General features: G+C 51.0%; 7 protein-coding genes across 7 annotated transcripts; 6 read left to right on the top strand and 1 right to left on the bottom strand.

Moving 5' to 3' along the window:
• Positions 1-228: 228 nt before the first annotated feature.
• Positions 229-1,211, top strand: MAA_01733 (Protein kinase, ATP binding site; the record flags this gene model as incomplete). Its single annotated transcript, XM_007819731.1, has 2 exons — positions 229-462; positions 534-1,211. 2 exons carry the CDS (start codon positions 229-231, stop codon positions 1,209-1,211), a joined length of 912 nt encoding a protein of 303 aa, XP_007817922.1.
• A 698-nt stretch (positions 1,212-1,909) lies between these two features.
• MAA_01732 (aminotransferase class I and II) lies at positions 1,910-3,658 on the top strand (the record flags this gene model as incomplete). The annotated part of the gene is made up of 6 exons (XM_007819730.1): positions 1,910-1,971; positions 2,095-2,354; positions 2,427-2,499; positions 2,570-2,739; positions 2,845-3,060; positions 3,165-3,658. 6 exons carry the CDS (start codon positions 1,910-1,912, stop codon positions 3,656-3,658), a joined length of 1,275 nt encoding a protein of 424 aa, XP_007817921.1.
• Positions 3,659-3,811: 153 nt separating this feature from the next.
• On the bottom strand, positions 3,812-5,680 carry MAA_01731 (multicopper oxidase; the record flags this gene model as incomplete). The annotated part of the gene is made up of 2 exons (XM_007819729.1): positions 3,812-5,356; positions 5,420-5,680. The coding sequence occupies 2 exons, from the start codon at positions 5,678-5,680 to the stop codon at positions 3,812-3,814; spliced, it is 1,806 nt and encodes a 601-aa protein (XP_007817920.1).
• A 2,930-nt stretch (positions 5,681-8,610) lies between these two features.
• On the top strand, positions 8,611-13,027 carry MAA_01730 (xanthine dehydrogenase; the record flags this gene model as incomplete). Its single annotated transcript, XM_007819728.2, has 3 exons — positions 8,611-8,795; positions 8,884-11,241; positions 11,305-13,027. The coding sequence occupies 3 exons, from the start codon at positions 8,611-8,613 to the stop codon at positions 13,025-13,027; spliced, it is 4,266 nt and encodes a 1,421-aa protein (XP_007817919.2).
• Positions 13,028-14,440: 1,413 nt separating this feature from the next.
• Positions 14,441-16,693, top strand: MAA_01729 (transcriptional regulator; the record flags this gene model as incomplete). Its single annotated transcript, XM_007819727.2, has 5 exons — positions 14,441-14,582; positions 14,699-14,723; positions 15,193-15,515; positions 15,670-16,433; positions 16,493-16,693. The coding sequence occupies 5 exons, from the start codon at positions 14,441-14,443 to the stop codon at positions 16,691-16,693; spliced, it is 1,455 nt and encodes a 484-aa protein (XP_007817918.2).
• A 944-nt stretch (positions 16,694-17,637) lies between these two features.
• On the top strand, positions 17,638-18,827 carry MAA_01728 (uncharacterized protein; the record flags this gene model as incomplete). Its single annotated transcript, XM_007819726.1, has 3 exons — positions 17,638-17,931; positions 17,979-18,707; positions 18,789-18,827. 3 exons carry the CDS (start codon positions 17,638-17,640, stop codon positions 18,825-18,827), a joined length of 1,062 nt encoding a protein of 353 aa, XP_007817917.1.
• An 831-nt stretch (positions 18,828-19,658) lies between these two features.
• MAA_01727 (uncharacterized protein) lies at positions 19,659-20,421 on the top strand (the record flags this gene model as incomplete). Its single annotated transcript, XM_007819725.1, has 2 exons — positions 19,659-19,923; positions 20,003-20,421. 2 exons carry the CDS (start codon positions 19,659-19,661, stop codon positions 20,419-20,421), a joined length of 684 nt encoding a protein of 227 aa, XP_007817916.1.
• Between the last annotated feature and the right edge of the window lie 481 nt (positions 20,422-20,902).

Consider the following 20,902-nt stretch of genomic DNA (forward strand, 5'->3'; position numbering starts at 1 on the left):
AAACAAGGAGCTGCATTATCCGACATGGCTATCGATGGCTTTGACCAACGTGTTAACTCACACGAATCTGAGTTGTATCGCGCAAACGGCCGTGGGAGCCTCGCAGCTGCCAACAGTGCCAACAGCGCCTGTTTAATTAACCAGTTCCCGGGGACGTAACTCGTGCAGCTTTCCTCATTCACGAGAAATCTTCCTGGAGTTCTCTTCACCGCCACACAGCTATCGAAAATGAACACCAGTGAAGCCGCCGCCTGGTCCGACGACGACGCGGAGCGAGCAAAGATCGAGAACCGCGGGCTAAGCACTACCAAATACGTTCGCGGAAGTCGTCTGGGACTCGGCGGCTCCAGCATCGTGTACAAGACACTGCGCGTCAGCGACGGCAAAGTGCTTGCCGGGAAGTCGTCCAAAGCACCCAAGGGCCTGAAGAGGGAGGCGGGCATTCTGAGGCTCCTGCAACATGTACGTTTCCCTGTCTAACTCCTCGCTCTGCCGGCACCCGGCCTCTAACGCTTTGCCCGGCCCCGTACCAGGAGCACATTGTGGCGTTCGTCGAACTGTACCACGACCCCGTCTGTCCGGTGTCCGGCCTGCTCTTGATGGAGCTTTGCCCTCACGGCACGCTCCAGACGCGGATCGACCAAGCGACGCCTCACATGGCGCGGGGAGAGGTGCTCAGCGTGGTGCGGCAGATTGCGCGGGCTCTGGCGTACATGCACGCGCGGGGGATGTACCACTCGGATGTGAAGCCGCGCAATGTGCTCATACGAGACTTTGACCCTGTTCACGTCGTGCTGGCGGACTGCGCGGACGTCAGGATGCTGGGGCAGCCGGGCCAGTTGAAGGGAACGCCGGCGTATTGGTCGCCGGAGATGAAGGCGAGGAGGGCGCATTGTGGTCCTGCCGACGACATGTGGGCTTTGGGGGTGACGCTTCTGGGCATGGTTGGGCAGTGGCCGCAGATGGTGTATACCGTGATGGATCTGGAGGTCTATCCGAGGAGGTGCTTTGAGCATGCGTGCAGGCTGGGGGAGCTGAATCCGGGCGTGGGAATTGTGAGCTTGTTGACGGGACTGTTGGCTTGGGAGGCGGAGGAGAGGATGAGGGCTGAGGAGTGTGTGCTTGCGGTGGAGGAGTTGGGAGCGGCGGAAGGAGGAGAGGAGCTTGGGATCAGGTCGCCCGAGGCATTTCGGCCCATGTTGTTTTGGTGAAGATGATGATCATGGGTGGAGTTTTGTGTCATGTGATATATATACGATGCCTTGCCAATCGAGGAGTGAGGACTTGGTTACTGGTACCTGATGCGTCAGCTTTACACAAGGCCAATTAAGCTGTGGCATCTAATATGGAAATAATGGATTCAATGTTGACTGGATTCCTGCCATGGTGCATTGGGGTTATTAATTTATACCACACTAAAAGGTGGGTTGTGTATAGGGTGGGCAGACAAAGACCAGATGCCGACAACTCAAACGGTTTTTCCTGTATATGTCCGGTATAATTGTCCCGCCGCGTTACTCCGTATTTAGTCGGCCGACTTTCCACCAGCGCGGAGCAAATGCCGCCCTTACCCGCCACGTCTGTATTCCCGACCAGGGCGTTGACGACATTTTATGCTCCTCCCGTATCCACGCCTTTTTCTTACTCGCAGCCAATCTTAGTCATCTCATCCACGTCCGACATCGCGCCCTGCCTCACCTGCCTCGCAAATCACCCCAATGGAAGTGGGTGATTGAGTTATTTACTTATTATCCGTCACCTCCTCATCCGTCGTCTCTCCGTCCGGCGATATAGTCCTCTTATCTGCCTCACAGCGGTTGGGCCCATGTCTCGCACACTCGCGCAGCCCTTCCTCAGACGCCTATTCAAACCCACACCATCTCTCACCTTTAAGCGATTTAAGAGCACCATGGAGGGCAGTAGCAAGATTAAACCCGCAGCAAGGGTATCTGGCCAGAAGCAAGATGTCTGGTACGTAATTCCTCCTCGAATCTTTTCTATTTCCCCCTCACGAGCTTACAATCCTGATGCTACAAATTTTTATTTTGAAAAGAATAAAAAGAAAAGGACAACAAGTACTAACACGCCATCCAGGTCCATCATCAACGAAGCAGCCGCCGCTTCCCCCAAACAGCCCATCGTAAACATGGGCCAAGGCTTCTTTGGTTACAACCCCCCCGACTTCATCCTCAATGCTGCCAAGGACGCTCTCGACCGCGTCGAATGCAACCAGTACTCGCCTACCAAGGGGCGGCCACGGCTCAAGAAGGCCATTGCGGATGCGTACTCGCCCTTCTGGGGTCGCAAGATTGATCCCGAGACGGAGGTTACCATTACCACGGGTGCTAATGAAGGTGCTTTTTTTTCTCCTTCGCTCCATTTCCTTTTTTGACCTTGTTGTCTGATTCTTATACCAACTGTGATAGGCATGCTGAGTGCGTTCATGGCCTTCATCGAACCTGGCGACGAGGTCATCATCTTTGAACCCTTCTTTGACCAGTACGCAGCCTAGTTACCCCGTCTCGTTTGTTTCAGCGTCCGAGGTGTAATCTGGTCTAAATGAGCGCAGGTACATAAGTAATATTGAAATGCCGGGCGGCAAAATCGTCTACGTGCCCATGCATCCCCCCGAAACAGGCGCAACCAAGACCTCGTCCGCCGCAGACTGGACGATTGACTTTGCCGAGCTGGAGAAGGCGATTACACCACGCACCAAGATGATTGTCTTGAACACACCTCGTACGCTCTGCCACCCCAACAAACAGTCAAAAAGAGAAAAAAAACCTGATATAGGTCTTGAAATAAAAACCACAACCGGTAAAGTGTACTAATATTGTTTGGCAGACAACCCCGTCGGCAAGGTGTACTCGCGCGATGAGCTCCAGAAAATAGGTGACTTGTGCGTCAAGAACGAAGTCATTATTCTGTCCGACGAAGTTTACGATCGCCTCTACTACGTGCCGTTTACACGAATGGCCACTTTGTCCCCGGAGATTGAGAAATTGACAATCACCGTCGGATCCGCGGGCAAGAACTTTTACGCAACAGGCTGGCGAGTCGGTACGTTCCGTTCCACCCTCCCCTTCTCTCCCGTTTCTCCTTTTAACTCGATTTTCTTCCCCGTCCCTCATCACTGACTTTTGTTCTTCTCTCCCCTCTCACAGGCTGGCTCATGGGCCCCGCCAACCTCATCAAATACGTCTCGGCAGCCCACACGCGCATCTGCTATTCGTCCGTCTCGCCGCTCCAGGAAGCCTGCGCCGTGGGCTTCGAGCAAGCCGAGTCGGAGGGCTTCTGGGACAAAACCATTACCGACATGAAGTCCAAGATGGACCGCTTCAATGAGATCTGGGCCGAGCTCGACCTGCCCTACTCCGAGCCCGAAGGCGGTTACTTCGTGCTCGTTAATATGAAAAAAGTCCAGGTGCCGGCCGACTATCCCTTCCCCGAACACGTCGCCAGCAGACCGCGGGATTTTAAGCTGGCGTGGTTTTTGATCCAGGAGGTGGGCGTGGCGGCGATTCCGCCAACCGAGTTTTACACCCATGCGAATGCGCACTTGGCGGAGGATTATGTGCGGTTTGCAGTTTGCAAGGACGATGAAGTTTTGGAGGAGGCTAAGCGGAGGTTGAGGGGGTTGAAGAAGTATATGCAGTGACGGGACTAGATTTACCATCCTTTCTTCCTCTCTTTTTGTCTCTTCAAGACGGATTGGACAAGTCGATAGAAATGTGTGGATAGAGTGGGAATATAGTTTGTCTTGTGATATTGGCCGTATGTTAATAGTCTGTAGTAGTGGTGCGGTCTCTAGTTAATCCATCTCATCGAAATGCACCACCTGCGGCGTATGACTCTCGTTGCCGTATACATTGCCGCCGTACAACAAGTACCCCTCTACATCGGGCTTGCCGACCTTCAAAATATCCTCCGCATCGCCATTCACCCAGACTGTTTGCATGCCCTGAATCATGTGCTGCAATGTATGGCAGTGCACCATCCACACGCCCGGCTGCTCGACTCGGATCCTCCATACCCGCCAGCCCATCTTCTCATCCGTCTTGACGGACCTCTCGTACCTGTACAGCATTGTTGTGTCCCTTAATACGGGCTGCTTCCCCTCTAGCTTCTCCTCGACGGTATCTGGATCCCAGGCACCTCTGCCGCCGCCAACGTCGTAATGGTGGATGCCGTGGCCGTGCCAAGGGTGCGTATCTAGCATACCTCCGCCCAACCCGCTTACGGACTTGCCGCCGAATTGCTGGAATACAATCTCCAAGACTTCGCCGATTTTGGCAGGATACGTTCCCGTCTTGGGGTCGATGCCGCCGTTGGCCACGGCATCTTCGTAATTGGGTAGATATGCAGACTGGTTTTGGTACAGGCTTACTAGGTACGGGGTTTGGGGAACGGTTGCCGGCAGAGCGTCAGCGTCCTCGGACCATGTATAGTTGTTAATCGTCCAGATGAAGTACTGATTCATAACGACTTGGACGTTCAGCATGACGCGTCGTGTGACTTCTTCTGCCGTCGGGAAGTTGTTAGGCTCCAATGGCTGCAGAGCGTAGTCTAGATACCCGTCAATAGTTGGCGGTAGGTTCAGTGGCGGCGTTTCTGGGTTCTTGTTTGTGGCGACGGGTTGTGAAGTCATGTTGCACGCGTTTTCGTATCTAAGGACAGCATAATTCGTCACCACTCTGTTTCGATCCCTCGATTCCAGCTGTATGTAGTAATCAAGCTGACCGTCTTCCCGCAAGTCTTGGCATGATTTGGCGTGGAACAGTGCACTGTACCGCTGCCCGGAGCCGATTTGTAGCAGGTCGACTGGGTACGGTTGGGTATATTCCCCGTCCGCTTCGATAATCTCTAAATTCCCGTGTTTTTCAAATCCTAGGAGTGCAAGACTGAGGGCTGTGGCTCCTACGAATCTGAATCTGTATGTCTTGCCCGGTTCGACATCAATTACGCTCAAAGCTCTCGTGGAGGGGTCGACAGCTCGATAGTTGGATATCGATTTGCCATTGATTAGCCAGCCCTTTGGTTCTCCGGACCATCTCAATGGTATTGATTCTAGGCCGTTTTTGATTTGTGTGTCGGACTGGCTCCAGTATTCCTGTAAGAACACAAGCCTTTCACCATCCGTCGTGTAAGGAGCACCAGCAGGGTCTTCGACAATAAGCGCACCAGTGGCAGTGCTAGCTTGGAATCCAACGTGAGAGTGATAATAATACGTTCCCGCCGTGCCGCTTTCTGCCTTCAATTCATAATCAAAGAAATGCTTTGGTGGAATAGGCCATTGACTGGCAAGGGGCGCACCATCAGAAAAGGGGTATGCGGCCTGGGCGAGACCGTGCCAATGCTTATAGGATGGTTAGCATCTCCAAGTATGACTGCAAGGGGTTATATGCTTATCGCGGCGTACAATGGTTACATTGTCGTTTTCGATGTCGTTGTAGACGCGAATCCAGATCGTCTTCCGTTCAGGAATTCGTAGAGTTGGTCCGGGCAGAGAGTTGTTGACCAGTGTTGTCTCCCTATACATGCCACCGATACTGATGTTTTGACGAGTTACACTCAACACAATGTCAGGCGTGAATGAGTCGTCGTGGCTATGCGCTTGCAGTGACAAGACTGGAACTGCTGCCAACGCCAGCGTAGTAACAGTTCTCCTGAGCCATAGCATGATGACTACAACAGTTGGACCAGGTACTCTGACAAAATAAGGCTGGAGCTGGACGATGCGGGATTGGAATGGTCAGAGCTTGACCGGAAGAGCTGACTTGACGGCCTTTATGTATGTTTTCTCTTCAGCCCATTCCAGTCTGCTCAAGGGACACACAGGCCTAGATTCAACGGTGCCAAGGCGTCAACGACGTTTTCAGGAACCAGCTGCGATAGTATTGAGTGAGTTACTCCTCGTCCCTCCTCGTACAGAGAAGGCGGAGATGCGAGTCAAATGCAGCACCATGTTTCCAGGGGCTACTAGTTTCCCGTGCCGTACCCAAGACGGGGCGCCAACACCAGACTCAATAAACCAAGACATTGATCTCCGATGCGGGTCACGGGTCCCGGTCAACTCGGGCCGCGCGAATCGATTAGCTGTGCTATACCATGGGGAAATAAAGTAGCATTTAATTGCGGTTCCCCGAACGTATTACTACAGATGCGTTCGCAATTGGTCTGGCCGTCTCGATAGCCGATCGAGTTTACTGTGGTGCAGGTCGGTGTATTGTGTGCACTTCTCTCCAGCACAGAAACTTTCTCAGAGCCGAGCCGACGGTCCGCCCGCTCAGCGTTAACAAGGGTTTCTCACATGCGTCTTCGTCGCTGTTTGGGTTTGAGAAGCGAGGAATGGGTTCTAGGCCCAAGTGGATGTTGTGTATCGCCCCCAAATCGGCACCACGTACTCTTCTCTGTCTGTTCATCGCATCAGGTCCCATCTCCGTTGACTCAAGGGCATTCTCATGATTTCCCCTTTCCTGAGCGGAATGATAATCAGACTCATTTTCAGCTTGGTCTGAGCCTTGCCACGCCTGGCCAATCCAACGTTGGGCGGAGCCAAGTGAGCTGATGCTTAAAGCTCTCCCCCACTCTCAATGCGAGATGACGATAGAAACATTGGCGAGATGACGAGGGATACTATTAGGCAAACGACCCGAGACTGTCGGCATCATTTTCGAGGGCGGCAACAGGGTGCTACTGAAGCTTCCGACCCTGTGTAGCTCGTCAAGGACCTTCAAAATCATGCGAGGATGGCTCTGGATAGCATGTACAATGGGTAAATACGAATTTCGGAAGATTGTGAGATGTGATGAAGGCTTGCCTGCGTGAGTTATACAGTCCAGACATGTGAGCAAGGCCGGACACAAGCCCGCCGCTGGGCTCGTTCAACCCAAGTCCATGCATGTGTTGGGATTCTTATGACCACAGTTTAAAGATTCGTAGACCACGGACCAAGGGAAGTTGAAAACGAAAGACATTTGTGAAGACGGCATGCGGTTCAAGCAAATAGTCGCTCCTTCCACACTAGAGTAAGAAGAAGTGGGGCAGCTTTTGTCACACAGTATACTCCGTAGGTAGGGGGAAATACTCCGTAGTAGCGTACACATGTGGCCATGCCCATTTTTTGTGTGACACCTGTCGCACAGATAAAATGGGCGTAAACACACATTAGAATAGTACGTTGCATTTTTCGCGCGGTATATCCTCTCCAGCATTGACGTGGAGGGAACACTCGGGAATTTCTGCTGTTTCTTGAGCCGCGAATATCTTTCATGCATGGATGACGAGTACGGAGTAGTATGCTGCATGTGGTGATCATGTTGTCCCTGCTGGCCTACTCATAACACACCTACGTCTGGCACACACGTAGTGCTGATGGGTGCGGCAACATCTATCTTCATGCGGTTCCTCATGCCAAGGGAGAGGGCGAGAAACGAGGAGACAAGGCTTCTAATATGGAACAACACAGGACCAGCCAATCCCAGGTTCTTGTTCGGCAGGGAGTCCACGTGGAATTTGGCTCTGCGCTCCGGATTGCCCAGTTTCTCTGCATTGCATGAAACCATGGCTCGGGATCTGGAATCTAATCAAGAAAGTTGGAATTCGCCGTGTATTAAACAGGCCAGGGTCGGGTGAGCACAGTCTGGCGTCTATGACGGTTTGCATAAGACGGATTCAGAATGTAAATCCTTTCATTCGATGATGACACGTGGTAGGTCGTATATTGCGTGGGTTGTGTCGACGGCACTCGGTACTCCGCATAAAAAACTCCGTTGTGTACGGATCAGAGTAGAAAACCTCCATTGATCCAAATCGAGAACACAGGTCAACAGGTGGAGAGTCCCGATAGTGGGGCGAAGGGGCGAATCTTTCATCGGAGCCTGCCGATATGCGACATCTGGATGCTTTCGCTCACCAATGCTGGGGCAAAGGCCTTATCGCAGTTGACAGCGCCGGCGATGGATGCCCCGTAATGGCGGGGTATGGCCCCTGTTGATGCCGTTGACCCCCCCCACCCTCTGTGCTGCCCCGCGTTGGCAGGCGCGCCCGGTGTGCAATTTCAACTTGCCTGGTGCGATTGCTCAACCACGGCCGCAACGCACTCTACTACCCCCGTCCGAGTTTCGCACATGGAAGTCGTTCCTAGCACCCGTCAAAGCTTCCCACTTGACGTATCCACTGCCTGCGGTTGGGCACATGGGAACACGGCCATTGCTAATCATCAATCTCAAATTGACTCTGCCGAGATATCTGGGTACGTAGCCTACGTCAGTTGACGCCTACTAGCTCAACGGGACAAGCAACCGTCGCATGTACCTTGTTCCTTGTATCTTGTACTCCGTCCGCCCTACCAGTTTCCCAAACCGTCGCCACCCGCCATCTATCATTTAGGACCACGCCGCCGTCCCTCACATCTCCAATTTGCTATTCCTTTCATCCAGCGTCCTCAAACTACAAAGTCGCTGCGACCCCTCACCAGTAATACTTGACGGGCTCGCCTCTACTCTGTTAGTTTTGTGCCGTCCCTAGCTGGTCCTTGCGCATACTCGTTTCTTTGTCTTTGCTTGTACTGACAGGTGCAACGTCGCATCATCAGTGAGTTCATCAGCCATGGCCCCCATTGCTGTCTCACCCGAGCGGGAGCTCCTGCCAGAGACTCTGGAGGCTCTGACGGCCAAGTTTGACGATACCTTGCGCTTCTATCTCAACGGAACCAAGGTCGTGCTGGACGATATTGATCCTGAAATCACCGTCTTGGAGTATCTTCGAGGTATAGGACTGACTGGCACCAAGCTGTATGTCGTATCCGCCTACCTATTCCATTACAACATTTTGAAGCTTGTGTGAACAAACTTGACTGATACATCTGGATGTCTTTCACAGCGGCTGTGGGGAAGGTGGTTGTGGTGCCTGCACAATCGTCGTCAGTCAATATAACCCTACCACGAAACAAATTTATCATGCTAGTGTAAATGCCTGTCTAGCACCGCTGGTCAGTCTAGACGGCAAGCATGTCATTACCATCGAAGGCATCGGCAACACAAAACGTCCACATCCCACACAGGAACGTGTGGCCAAGGGAAATGGTAGCCAATGCGGTTTCTGCACTCCTGGCATCGTAATGAGTTTGTATGCTCTTCTCAGAAACAATGAAACACCAACGGAACACGACGTGGAAGAGGCCTTTGACGGGAATTTGTGTCGATGTACTGGATACAGGCCTATTCTTGATGTCGCTCAGACATTCAGCGTCGAAAGGTCCTTCCCCAACGGCCCCCCAAAGTTAAATGGAGATGCCGGCTGCTGCAGGCAGAATGGAAATAACAATGTGCAGGCCAGCGATGCTAATGGATGCTGCAAGAGTGATACCAATGGGACTCTTTCGGAAAATTGTGCTACCAACAACAGTACGACCAATGGTACTGATAAAGCATCTCAGATCAACGGCGACGGGTGTTGCATGCAAAACGGTGGTCGATCGCCGTCTGGCGGTTGCTGCATGCAAAAGAAGGGACTGGATGATCAGCCCATCAAGCGATTTACTCCCCCCGGCTTTATCGAATACAACCCTGACACAGAGCTCATTTTCCCTCCGGCACTGAAGAAACAAGAGCTTCGGCCCTTGGCTTTCGGAAATAAGCGAAAGAAGTGGTACCGACCAACTACCTTGGACCAGCTTCTCCAGATCAAGAGAGTTCACCCCCAAGCCAAGATTATTGGCGGAAGTAGTGAAACTCAGATAGAAATCAAGTTCAAAGCTCTCCAATACCCAGAATCAGTTTTTGTTGGCGATATTGCTGAGCTTCGACAGTACGAGTTCAAAGACAATCACGTTGAGGTAGGAGGCAACGTCACTCTGACAGACCTGGAAGGCATCTGCGAAAAAGCGATCAAGTATTATGGCCATGAACGAGGTCAGGTATTCGAGGGCATCCTGAAGCAGCTCAAATTTTTCGCTGGACGACAGATCCGGAACGTTGGCACTCCAGCTGGTAATTTAGTCACCGCGTCACCCATTTCTGATCTGAACCCTGCTCTATGGGCTGCCGATGCCGTCCTGGTAACCAAGTCTGCTACCAAGGAAACAGAAATTCCCGTATCACAATTTTTTACAGGGTATCGCCGAACAGCTCTTGCCCCAGACGCCGTCATCGCCTCCATAAGAATTCCAGTGACCGCCCCCAAAAATGAGTTCTACCGATCTTACAAACAGGCTAAGCGAAAGGATGATGATATTGCCATAGTCACAGGAGCGCTGCGAATCAAGTTAGACGATCATGGCATTGTTAGTGAATGTAACTTGATCTATGGTGGTATGGCTGCTACTACTGTTGATGCCAAGACGGCAACCGCCTACATGGTTGGCAAGAAGTTTGCCGAGCTAGAGACCCTCGAAGGAGTCATGAACGCCTTAGGTAGCGACTTCGACATGCAATTCAGCGTTCCTGGAGGCATGGCATCTTACAGAAAAGCCCTCGCTTTTGGCTTCTTCTATCGCTTTTACCACGACGTTTTGACGATTCTTGATGGTCAGAGCGAGCATGTAGACAAGGAGGCCATTGATGAAATTGAACGATCGTTGTCAAAGGGAACAATCGACGAGACATCAACTGCCGCCTATGAGCGAGAAGTCACGGGCAAGGCCAATCCTCACCTGGCTGCACTCAGACAAACTACTGGCGAGGCACAGTACACGGATGATATACCCCCTATGGCGAACGAGCTTCACGGCTGCTGGGTGTTGTCTACCAAGGCACATGCTAGAATCCGGTCAATAGATTACTCCAAAGCTCTGGATATGCCTGGCGTGGTTGATTATATCGACAGAAATGATATGCCTTCGGCAGAGGCGAATAAATTTGGCCCACCCAACTTTGATGAAGTATTTTTCGCTGAAGGCGAGGTTCACACCGCAGGACAGGCCATTGCCATGATCCTGGCGACTTCAGCCAACAGAGCTCAGGAAGCTGCCAGAGCCGTGAAGATCGAATATGAGGAGTTGCCTGCTATCCTCACCATGGAGGAGGCTATTGAGAAGGAGAGTTTCCACCCGGTATACCGGGAAATAAAAAAGGGTGACACCGAAGGTGCCTTCAAGAACTGTGACCACGTCTTCACGGGCACTGCCCGCATGGGAGGCCAGGAGCATTTCTATCTTGAAACCAATGCCTGCCTGGCAGTTCCCAAGCGTGAGGATGGTGAGATGGAGCTCTTTGCCAGTACGCAAAATGCCAACGAAACGTAAGTCTATCAGGCCTCTCCCTAAAACTACCCTCCGGGCTACTTACTCTAACAGTCGTGTAGTCAAACCTTTGCAGCCCGAGTCTGTGATGTGCCGGCCAACAGAATCAATGTCAGAGTCAAGCGGCTTGGCGGGGGCTTTGGAGGTAAAGAATCTCGATCTGTTGTTCTCAGCTCTGCCGTTGCTCTGGCTGCCCACAAGACCGGAAGGCCCGTCCGCTGTATGCTCACTCGAGAAGAAGACATGGTGACCATGGGCCAACGTCACCCATTCCTGGCCTACTACAAGGTCGGTGTCAACAAAGATGGCAAGATCCGAGCTCTCGATTTGGACGTTTACAACAACGCCGGCTGGACCTTCGACCTCAGCACCGCTGTCGTCGAGCGCTCCATGTCGCACTCGGACGGATGCTACTACATCCCCAATGTCTACATCCGCGGCCGCATCTGCAGGACAAATACCGTATCCAACACCGCCTTCCGGGGCTTTGGTGGCCCGCAGGGCATGTTCATCGCAGAAACGTATATGGAAGAAATCGCAGACCGTCTTGGCATGCCAGTAGAGAAGCTCCGTGAGATCAACTTCTACGAGCCCCATGGCATCACCCACTTCAACCAAGTCATTGAAGATTGGCACGTCCCTCTTATGTACAAGCAAGTAAAGGAGGAATCCGATTACGATCTCCGCAAAGTTGTCGTCTCTAAATTCAATGACGAGTACAAATGGCGCAAACGAGGCCTCTCCATCATCCCTACCAAATTCGGCATTTCCTTCACAGCGCTTTTCCTCAACCAAGCCGGCGCGCTCGTGCATATCTACCACGACGGCTCCGTGCTTGTCGCACACGGCGGCACAGAAATGGGCCAAGGTCTACACACAAAAATCACCATGATTGTCGCGCAAGCCCTCCAGGTACCTCTCGAGACGGTCTTCATCTCAGAGACTGCCACCAACACAGTCGCAAACGCCTCGGCCACAGCCGCATCGGCCTCATCCGACCTAAACGGCTATGCGGCCTTCAACGCCTGCACACAGCTCAACGAGCGACTGGCTCCGTACCGAGCTAAACTTGGCGACAAAGCTACCATGAAGGACATTGCCCACGCAGCATACATGGACCGCGTCAACCTCTCCGCCCAGGGCTTCTACAAAACCCCTGAGATCGGATACGTCTGGGGCGAAAACAAGGGAAAGATGTTCTTCTACTTCACACAAGGCGTCGCCGCGGCCGAAGTCGAAATTGACACGTTGACAGGAACGTGGACATGTCTACGCGCCGATATCAAAATGGACGTGGGCCAGTCCATCAACCCGGCCATTGACTATGGTCAAATCCAAGGTGCCTTCGTGCAAGGGATGGGCCTCTTCACCATGGAAGAGTCTCTCTGGCTGAGAGATGGCCCCATGGCCGGCAACCTATTCACCAGAGGTCCTGGAGCTTACAAGATTCCTGGATTCAGGGATATCCCGCAAGAATTCAACGTCACTCTCCTCAAGGACGTGGAGTGGAAGGAGCTGCGTACCATTCAGCGAAGCAGAGGTGTGGGAGAACCGCCTCTATTTATGGGCAGTGCAGTATTCTTTGCCATCAGAGATGCCTTGAAGTCTGCGAGGAAGATGGCCGGCGTAGAAGCTACAGTTGGCGCAGACCATAGTGAGGGGTTGTTAAGACTGCATAGTCCTGCGACACCGGAGAGGATCCGGTTGGCTTGTGAGGATGAGATTATGAGAAAAGCGAGAGTACATGCAAAGGAGGGGGAGCAGAGTTTTTTTGTTGTCATCTAGAATAGAAGTCTTTTTTTTTGGGGGGGTACGACCTCATGTAGCGTATGTATGATTGATTCTATGGATACAGAAACGTAAGCCAATGTACATTATAGCCGAGCTCAGCCCAACGATGGCATCCTACCAGAACGGAAACGGGAGGCAAGTCTTTTGAAACATATTTCGTACAAGCGCATGTGATTTCTCCCCGAACGCAGTGGCGTGTGCCCCGATGGCCATTGTCAACGTGAAGAAAGCATGTCATACATTGCCCGCAACCGTGGTGTTGAGCAAGTACGGGATGTGTGTGGGCAGCCGAGGCCGTAATCTCCCGAGGCTGTGCCCGTGTGAAGCCGGAATTATAGGAGAAGCGGGCGCCATTTACTTTCGTCTGTCGTCTGCCAAGCGCTGTGGCCAACGAGCCGGGCGTGAGGCGCGTCACCCAATCAGTCATTGGGCATTTCTACAGCAGCTCGCTCCTGCTGACGATCAATGGCACTGTCTCGTGCGTCTCTGGAGGCGCATTTCACATGGCGGCACTGGCCATCAACATGTGAGACAAGGGAAAGGGCAGAATTTTTGGAGATTGAGGAGAGTTGCACAAATTTGCCTCGTAGTAACTACTCCATATTCTCTCCTCTCGTTTGGCTGAGAAGCAAATCTCCAGCACCCTGGTGGTGAAGAAGGCGGCGCTGAGCGAATCGATTGCATATCCAGAATCCAGAATCCATCCTTGTCTCAAACTCTGCCCGCCCATCAACGTGCTTCTCTTTTCAGCCCCGCTGACTTGCGGTCTCCACTGGTCTGGTGTCAAGACCAAGCCGCAGTCGCATTTTGCAGTCCCGGTCCCCACTGGCCGGTCAAGCTGTGGTGTGCTTCAAGGTCCCAGTCCCCAAAGTGGCCGTCAATTGATAACCAAGCAGCTGTTTCTGGGGTTGGTTCACTGACCGCATTCGCCGATTTGCCCTCGTGCTCATCATCTCTAGCGTCTCCCCGTCGCCGCCGTGCCCTTTGATCTTTCCTTGCACTTGTCGCGTCCCTTCGCCAGATTGCGATTCCAACTCCGTCTTCTCTCACGATACCCGGGGGCGTACATGGCGCTGAAGTACAGCCGCCGCGAGGCTATGACAACGCTTTCCGGATAGTCTGCCCAACCCCCGCTAGAAAAGGTCGACTTGGTCCCGCCGAATTGGCGAACCAGATATCGCTTTGCGTCGTTGCTTCGTTGCACCATTGCCAGCTACACATCCCGACCACGACAGCCCAATATGCCGTATTGCCCCTCGGCGAAATCGTAGAGCGACCAAGGCAAAACATACAGGACGAGGCTGCAACCTCCCGGGAGCAAGTAACGAGACGTCCCGCCCGCTGCTCTGCGTAACGTCAAGAACCAATGGGAGAAACCACCAGCAGAGCATTCGGAACCTCGCCGCCATGATGGACAAAGAAACCAAGGCCGCTGAGCGCGCAAAGGCGGACAAAGCAGACAAGTCCGATGCAAAGGATCGTGATAAAGATCATGGAACGACCACGACCAATTCCAAGAGCCCTAAGAAACGCCGCAAGGTGAACCATGGTACGCATAGCCAACAACTCCCTCTCCTGATGGCGCAATAGTTGGAACTCGCCCACCCGAAGAAATAGAGCGGTGGCCGTCTTCAGAGGAAGTCCCTATCACTTGCTCAACATTAGCTAGCATCGCTCTGATCTTGCGCATGTATCCGAACCCTTGCGCCAAGCATTGAGGCCTGAATCAAGTTCGCTAACCCAAATACTGTCAACAGCATGTGTATATTGCCGGAGATCTGTAAGCCCCCCTCACGCGTGTAATTCTTGACAGGCGGACATCAAGTACACAAACTTCCTCTTGTTTTTGGCTACATGCCGAGCGGCTCCCTCTCCTCTGATCCCCGAATCGTTGGGTTGGGATAAAGTGAAACTTGCCGCTGTGACCGTCCTGTCTGTCTCATTATCGAACGAACGTTTGGGCTAACTTGCTCTTCCCGTAGCACATGACCTGCGACCTTGTACGTATACATGAGCCCCATGGGCGCGCCGGAAACTTGAGCGCGCCATACGATTGCAACTCAGATGGCGGCAACAAGCCGTTGCCCCCAACCGCAGCCCCTTATCTTCATAGGCCTGCGACGCCACTAACGTTGTGTACAGGAGAGACCATGTACAAGGTGTATCAAGCGTAACATTGGCCACCTTTGCCATGACGAGCCCCGTGATGCGGACGCGAAGAAGACGAAAAATGGCAAGACTTCAGCTCCCGTAGAGGAGTCTGACACCCAGTCACAAGCACCATCAGACGTGGGCCGTAGTTCGATATCAAGCAACATGGGCCCACCGACATTCGACGGCATGCGGCAGCGCTCTGCATCAGGATTCAGCGCTGGTGGTGTTCTCGGTCAAGGAAATGCAATGCCGTTGGTAACACCGAATGCCAGCTCAGGCTTACAAGGGAACGGCCTAAACAACAGCGGCACAGGCAATGCGAATCAATGTGAGTTGATGCCCAGTGTATCCCAAGTCGTCCTCGATCGCCCGAGGGCTCCCCTCTTCTACCTTCGACAACCATTAGCTTTTCATTCATTCTCCAAGACGTTTGTTTGTCTTACGATTAGAAATCATGGGGCGTCGTGCTAACTATTACGTAGTTTCCGGAATCTCGGATGCTTGGCTCACAGCACAGAATTTCAATGATATGAACTCCTACAACCCAAACTACATGATCGCTCCCCATGTTACACATGAATTCAACTTGCTCAACGACTTTCTCCACAACGGCTTGTTAGATGATAATAATCTGACTGGAGACGAGACTAGGCAACTTACGGCTCTTGGGCGATTAGGACAATCTGACATGCTGTCAGGCTTTGGAAGCAGTGCTGGCCTATCGACAGGCGGGTCAGCACCGTCCACCAACCTCCGAGGCAACTTAATGCCACCGCCACCAAGTGAGGGCAAAGGAGGCAGAAGGTCGGCTAGTTCGACTGCCGACAAGACACGGGAATATTATCTCCAGGCTGCCGATCCATCCGGAAACGACACCGCTGAAGACCGCATGGCCCGTGTTCTCCGCGCCAAGATCGATGCGGGGTTACTGAAACCGTTCAACTATATCAATGGGTATGCTCGTTTGGGTAAATACTTGGATGGTCATATAGCACCGTCTTCGAAACAGAAAATCCTTCGAACCATCAACCAATTCCGACCGAAGTTCAGAGAGAAGGCTCAGGGACTGACGGACATGCAACTAATTATCGTGGAGATGTGGTTCGAGAAACAATTGATGGACTATGATCGTGTATTTGCGTCCATGGCTGTTCCTGCCTGCTGTTGGAGGAGAACAGGAGAGATTTTCAGGGGCAATAAGGAGATGGCCGAGCTCATAAATGTTCCCGTAGATCAACTACGAGATGTGAGTACACTTTGCCTTTGTTCTATGGGCTGTACGCAAACTGACCGTTTTAAAACTAGGGCAAAATTGCTTTGCATGAAATTCTGACTGAAGATTCTATGGTTAGATATTGGGAAGAGTTTGGCACAATTGCTTTCGACCCTGCCCATGATACGTTATTGACGGCCTGTTCATTAAAGAACCCTAGCGATGCGTCAGATCACCCCGTCGTGAAGTGTTGCTTCTCGTTCACGATTCGTCGTGACGACCATAAACTGTGAGTACTACACATCACTTCAAGGCAATATGTTGGCCTTCGTGTCCTAACAGTGTGAGTAGGCCCGCCTTGATCGTGGGCAATTTCTTGCCTCACGACCCCCCACCGAATTAATTTGTAGGCGTCGCCACACTAGTGCAAGGTGAGACTTTGGGGGAGACTCTGTTTGGATGGCGCAAGGTTTCGGATCGCTCGTCGTGTTGTGTTTTAACCGGACCAGGTATCCAGTGGGCTATTGGTTCTGTATGTCGGCTATCGAGGCGTTGGCTTAGCACAGGTGGCTCTACAGCCAAGTATTGAATAAACACCCGCGTTGCAATATATTTCTAGAAAAGCACCATACAGGAAACAGTTCTTGGTGTTCTTCGAAGCTGGGACGCGACATCTGGACTTGTGGACAGTTGGGGCTGATGGGGCCAACTGGCCCTTTTGGCTTCATTCAGTTTGGGAAGGAGCGACCAGACCACACTTCGCTAACATGTCGTATCACTCCAGGAAGCGACATTCTGCACGCCCATGGTAGAATGCAACGATTTCATCGGCCATTACAACACTGCGTCCACGAGTTTAAGCGAGTAGGAAAAAAGCCTTGCATGATTACATTATACCATGGAGTCTTTTCATTCCAACGAAAGGAAGATTGAAAACTTGATAGGTACATGCCCACGCACAAGGGTGACCTCGACTGACTATGGAACTTGACTGACCGTCTTATCGTATGCAGAACTCTCGACGACGCTTCAGACTGTGCTAGCAAGCCATATATCCGATCATGATATTCTTCTTGGCCATGTGGAGACGGGCCTACACACGGCTACTTTCTGTATTTCAGCACCCACCATCATCAGTTCACCCACTTTGAAAAAACTCGAAGCCCACAGTCGGGTCCTGTGGAAGTTGTGCGTGAGACGAAGGCGGGATATGAAAAAGGAGACCTCGGCAAGCAATATGCAGAGACTTGTTCTACACTCCTGGCTCCTGGCCTTTCTGCTCTTCCATCTAAGCAGACTGGGAGCGACGACAAGTGGAAATAGTGTCTTCGAAGCAGAGTACTTGCTGGAACTCGTATTACCAGTCACAGCTGCCAGTATGAATGATTCTGAGCTTGGTGTTGCGAGACTCGCTATGCAGAGAGGCGCTACCTACGTAAATATTCTTGAGTCCACGCCAAACACGCGGGATTGCCGTAATCCACAAGCGACCCGACTTCAGGCTGCATATTATTCTTTGAGAATATTGTTAGTATGTATTTGAGACTTAAGGCATCCGTTGAGTAGCTAACAGTCTAGTCGTGGAAAGAGGACCGGTTGGATGTGGCCGAGCACATGTTCAGCAAAATCGACCCGATTCGGCGAGACCTCGATGACAGTTCAGTCGAAAACTTAGCCAATGTTCTCCAAAATGTTGGCACAGACCTAATTTCCAAACAAAACCTTGAATCGGGGCTTAATTGGCTCAGAAGAGGACACCATCTCCTCAGCTCCAAAACCGGCATTTTGTCTCCAAAGGCTAAGCATCTACATCTCGCCATATGCAATATAATAATGCAAGTTATCACAAAAAGCAATCTGCAGGAGAGCATAGGGGAGGCTAGAAGCATTTTGGATAGTGTTTTGTCACGAATTGGGGACCATCCAGTCCTGCTGCATTGGCAGTTGGTGATATTACACGTTACTGACGAGTGTGGCTTTTCCGAAGAAGCCTATGCCAGCATCATACAGCGAATGATTCTATCGCCAGGGTTTTCAGAAAACACATTTCACCTAGCGCTGGCTCATCTTGTACGACTTGGAGATAAATGTTCCCCATCGGAACTTCTTGACGAGTTACTTTTCCGACACGCACTCCCAGGCGAGAATGCGATTTGGCTCGGCAAAGTTGTCTTTCTGCGGATATGGACAACATTCAACGTGATATATAGTCATGAAGAATACCGAAAACTTGGTGATGTTGTCGAAAAGGTTCATCAGTCTATCCGGAGACACCTGTCATGGGTGGAAGTGGAAGCATGCCAGGCGGTATGTTGCCCCGGCGCGACATTGATTACCAGTGTTAATATATTCAGCTTATTTGGAAGGGTACGGAATCACTTTTTTCAGCAAGGCGATATAAAGAGGTCGAGTTCTGGTGCCATTTAGCTCTTTCACCTTTATTTCGCATGAACGATACATCTGGTCTTGGACGGTTTGTCAGAAGACTGATTATCTGCGGAATAAAACGAAACAATGTCCAAGAAGTGTATGAATCACTCAATGGTTTGCTTCCAATTTGTCAGGGTGATACAGTATTGATACATTTCGCCATGTTCAAAGTGTCTCTGCTCAGCTAGGATCACGAGCTAGGCTGCAGCAGCTTGAAAGCAATGGCCGCTGAAAACGATGCTAACCAAATTCAAGACTTATTGTATGCTTGCTTTAGTGAGGCCCAAAATGCCGGAGACAAAATGTGTGCTTTAGAAGCACTCAGAGCAATTTTCGAACAACTGAGCGAAGGTTTTCCTCCATCTATCAATGTGCCTCTTTTGTTGCGCTCCGCTTTAAGGATGATGGAGACGCCTGATATGAATCATCATGAGCTCGGCGGATATTATAATAAATCACAATTTGTGGAAGATATATGCTGCATCTTCGAAATAGGTATTTCGCCCCCTTTAATTCGTGGATTTATTAGCTAATTCTCTAGCTGCAAAATACGCAAAGCCCAGGCAAGAAGCGATTAAGTCATTTCCAATCTCTGAATTAGACTGGTTTCGCAAAAACGCATATAATATGGCCATTCTAAAATGCCACGAATGGCAAGAAGACAACATCATCAGGCTTTCCAGCTCTTGCATATCCTTTGTATCATGCTACCCGCCCACAATCTCAGCTCACCAAGCCAACGAACTGGCTTCAACCCTATTGAGATGCCATTTTCTCATCTCGGTATGTCTATTAAAACAAGCGCAGCGTTGTAAGGATCTACCAAAAATGCACCATTGCTATGCAGAAATTCGACACCATACAACAGAGTACAAGAACATCTTTCACAGTTCCACAATAACAGATATCATCCTTCACCAAGACCTAGCTAGCAAAATGACCACCCTCTTAGTCTATGACTTTGAAGCAGCAATCTCGCTTGGTCAATTCGAAGATCTTCAAACAATCATAGGCAACGCGAAACTGTATAAAGATATAGAAGCCTTTAAGTGCCTGGGTGATATTCTGCTGCAGTACCCAATTCCAGCCCAAGGTACAGTGGAAATTTCCTATCTGACTCTTCTCATCCCAGTTTTCGAACATCTAGCTAGAAAAGATTTAACACACCTCAGTCCTTACCACAACGCTCAAAACAATCATCAACGAAATCCACAGACTAGAACAATTTAACGCCGCAAAACTATGTAGATATCTGCGCATCATCCTCCAAACTACCGTCTCGGTTAATGATACTGCGGCACTCCAAATCATCGGTCAAATAATAAAAGTCGCTCACGAAAGCCGCGAGGCGGGCACTTTGTTACCTCGGGCGGACCTGGAGTGGATAGCCGCCATCACGTTCAACCATGCGATTGATTACTATGCTCTCTCAGAAGAGACGTCCTGTAGAGTCTGGGCTGCCAAGTCTATGGAATTGGCCGAATACCTAGATGACAGAGGGAGGCTGGCAAAGATATTGAGGGACAGGTTTGGCCAACTACGTTTTGAAAGTGAAATATGTTCATGGCAGGTGGATAAAGCGGCATCATAATCAACTCCACACAGTCAGGTTGCTTCAAAAGAGGGCTCGCGTCTGTTCATGGGGTTTATGACATCATATCGATTCATCAGACGGCATGTACATGTATAGCTCATATAGACTTTGCCCACAAAATATATACATCCAGCGGTAGCGACAGCCAGAACCTAAGCATTTGACATATCATATCGTAAAATAAGGGCAACTGTCGTGTTCGTGGTCTGCTCAAATTATAAAACCAGACTGGAGAGAGCAACCAAACACAAGAAAATTTGGGATACAGTCTGTGGCAGAATATATTTGCCCACCAAGAAGTATACACTAACATACTATAATATATTATAGTATAAAGCGCGATAGCCAGGCATATGACCTGGTGAAAATACTTTCTGCCTCCCACTGTACGAAAACGGAGGGGAATTAGCACAAAAGTGTTGAGAGCAATCATTTCATAAACAAGACAGCCGCACATATAAGTTCCGTGGTATCTCCA

This window comes from Metarhizium robertsii (assembly GCF_000187425.2).
Source record: "Metarhizium robertsii ARSEF 23 chromosome Unknown MAA_Scf_1, whole genome shotgun sequence".
NCBI classification, from domain to species: domain Eukaryota; kingdom Fungi; phylum Ascomycota; class Sordariomycetes; order Hypocreales; family Clavicipitaceae; genus Metarhizium; species Metarhizium robertsii.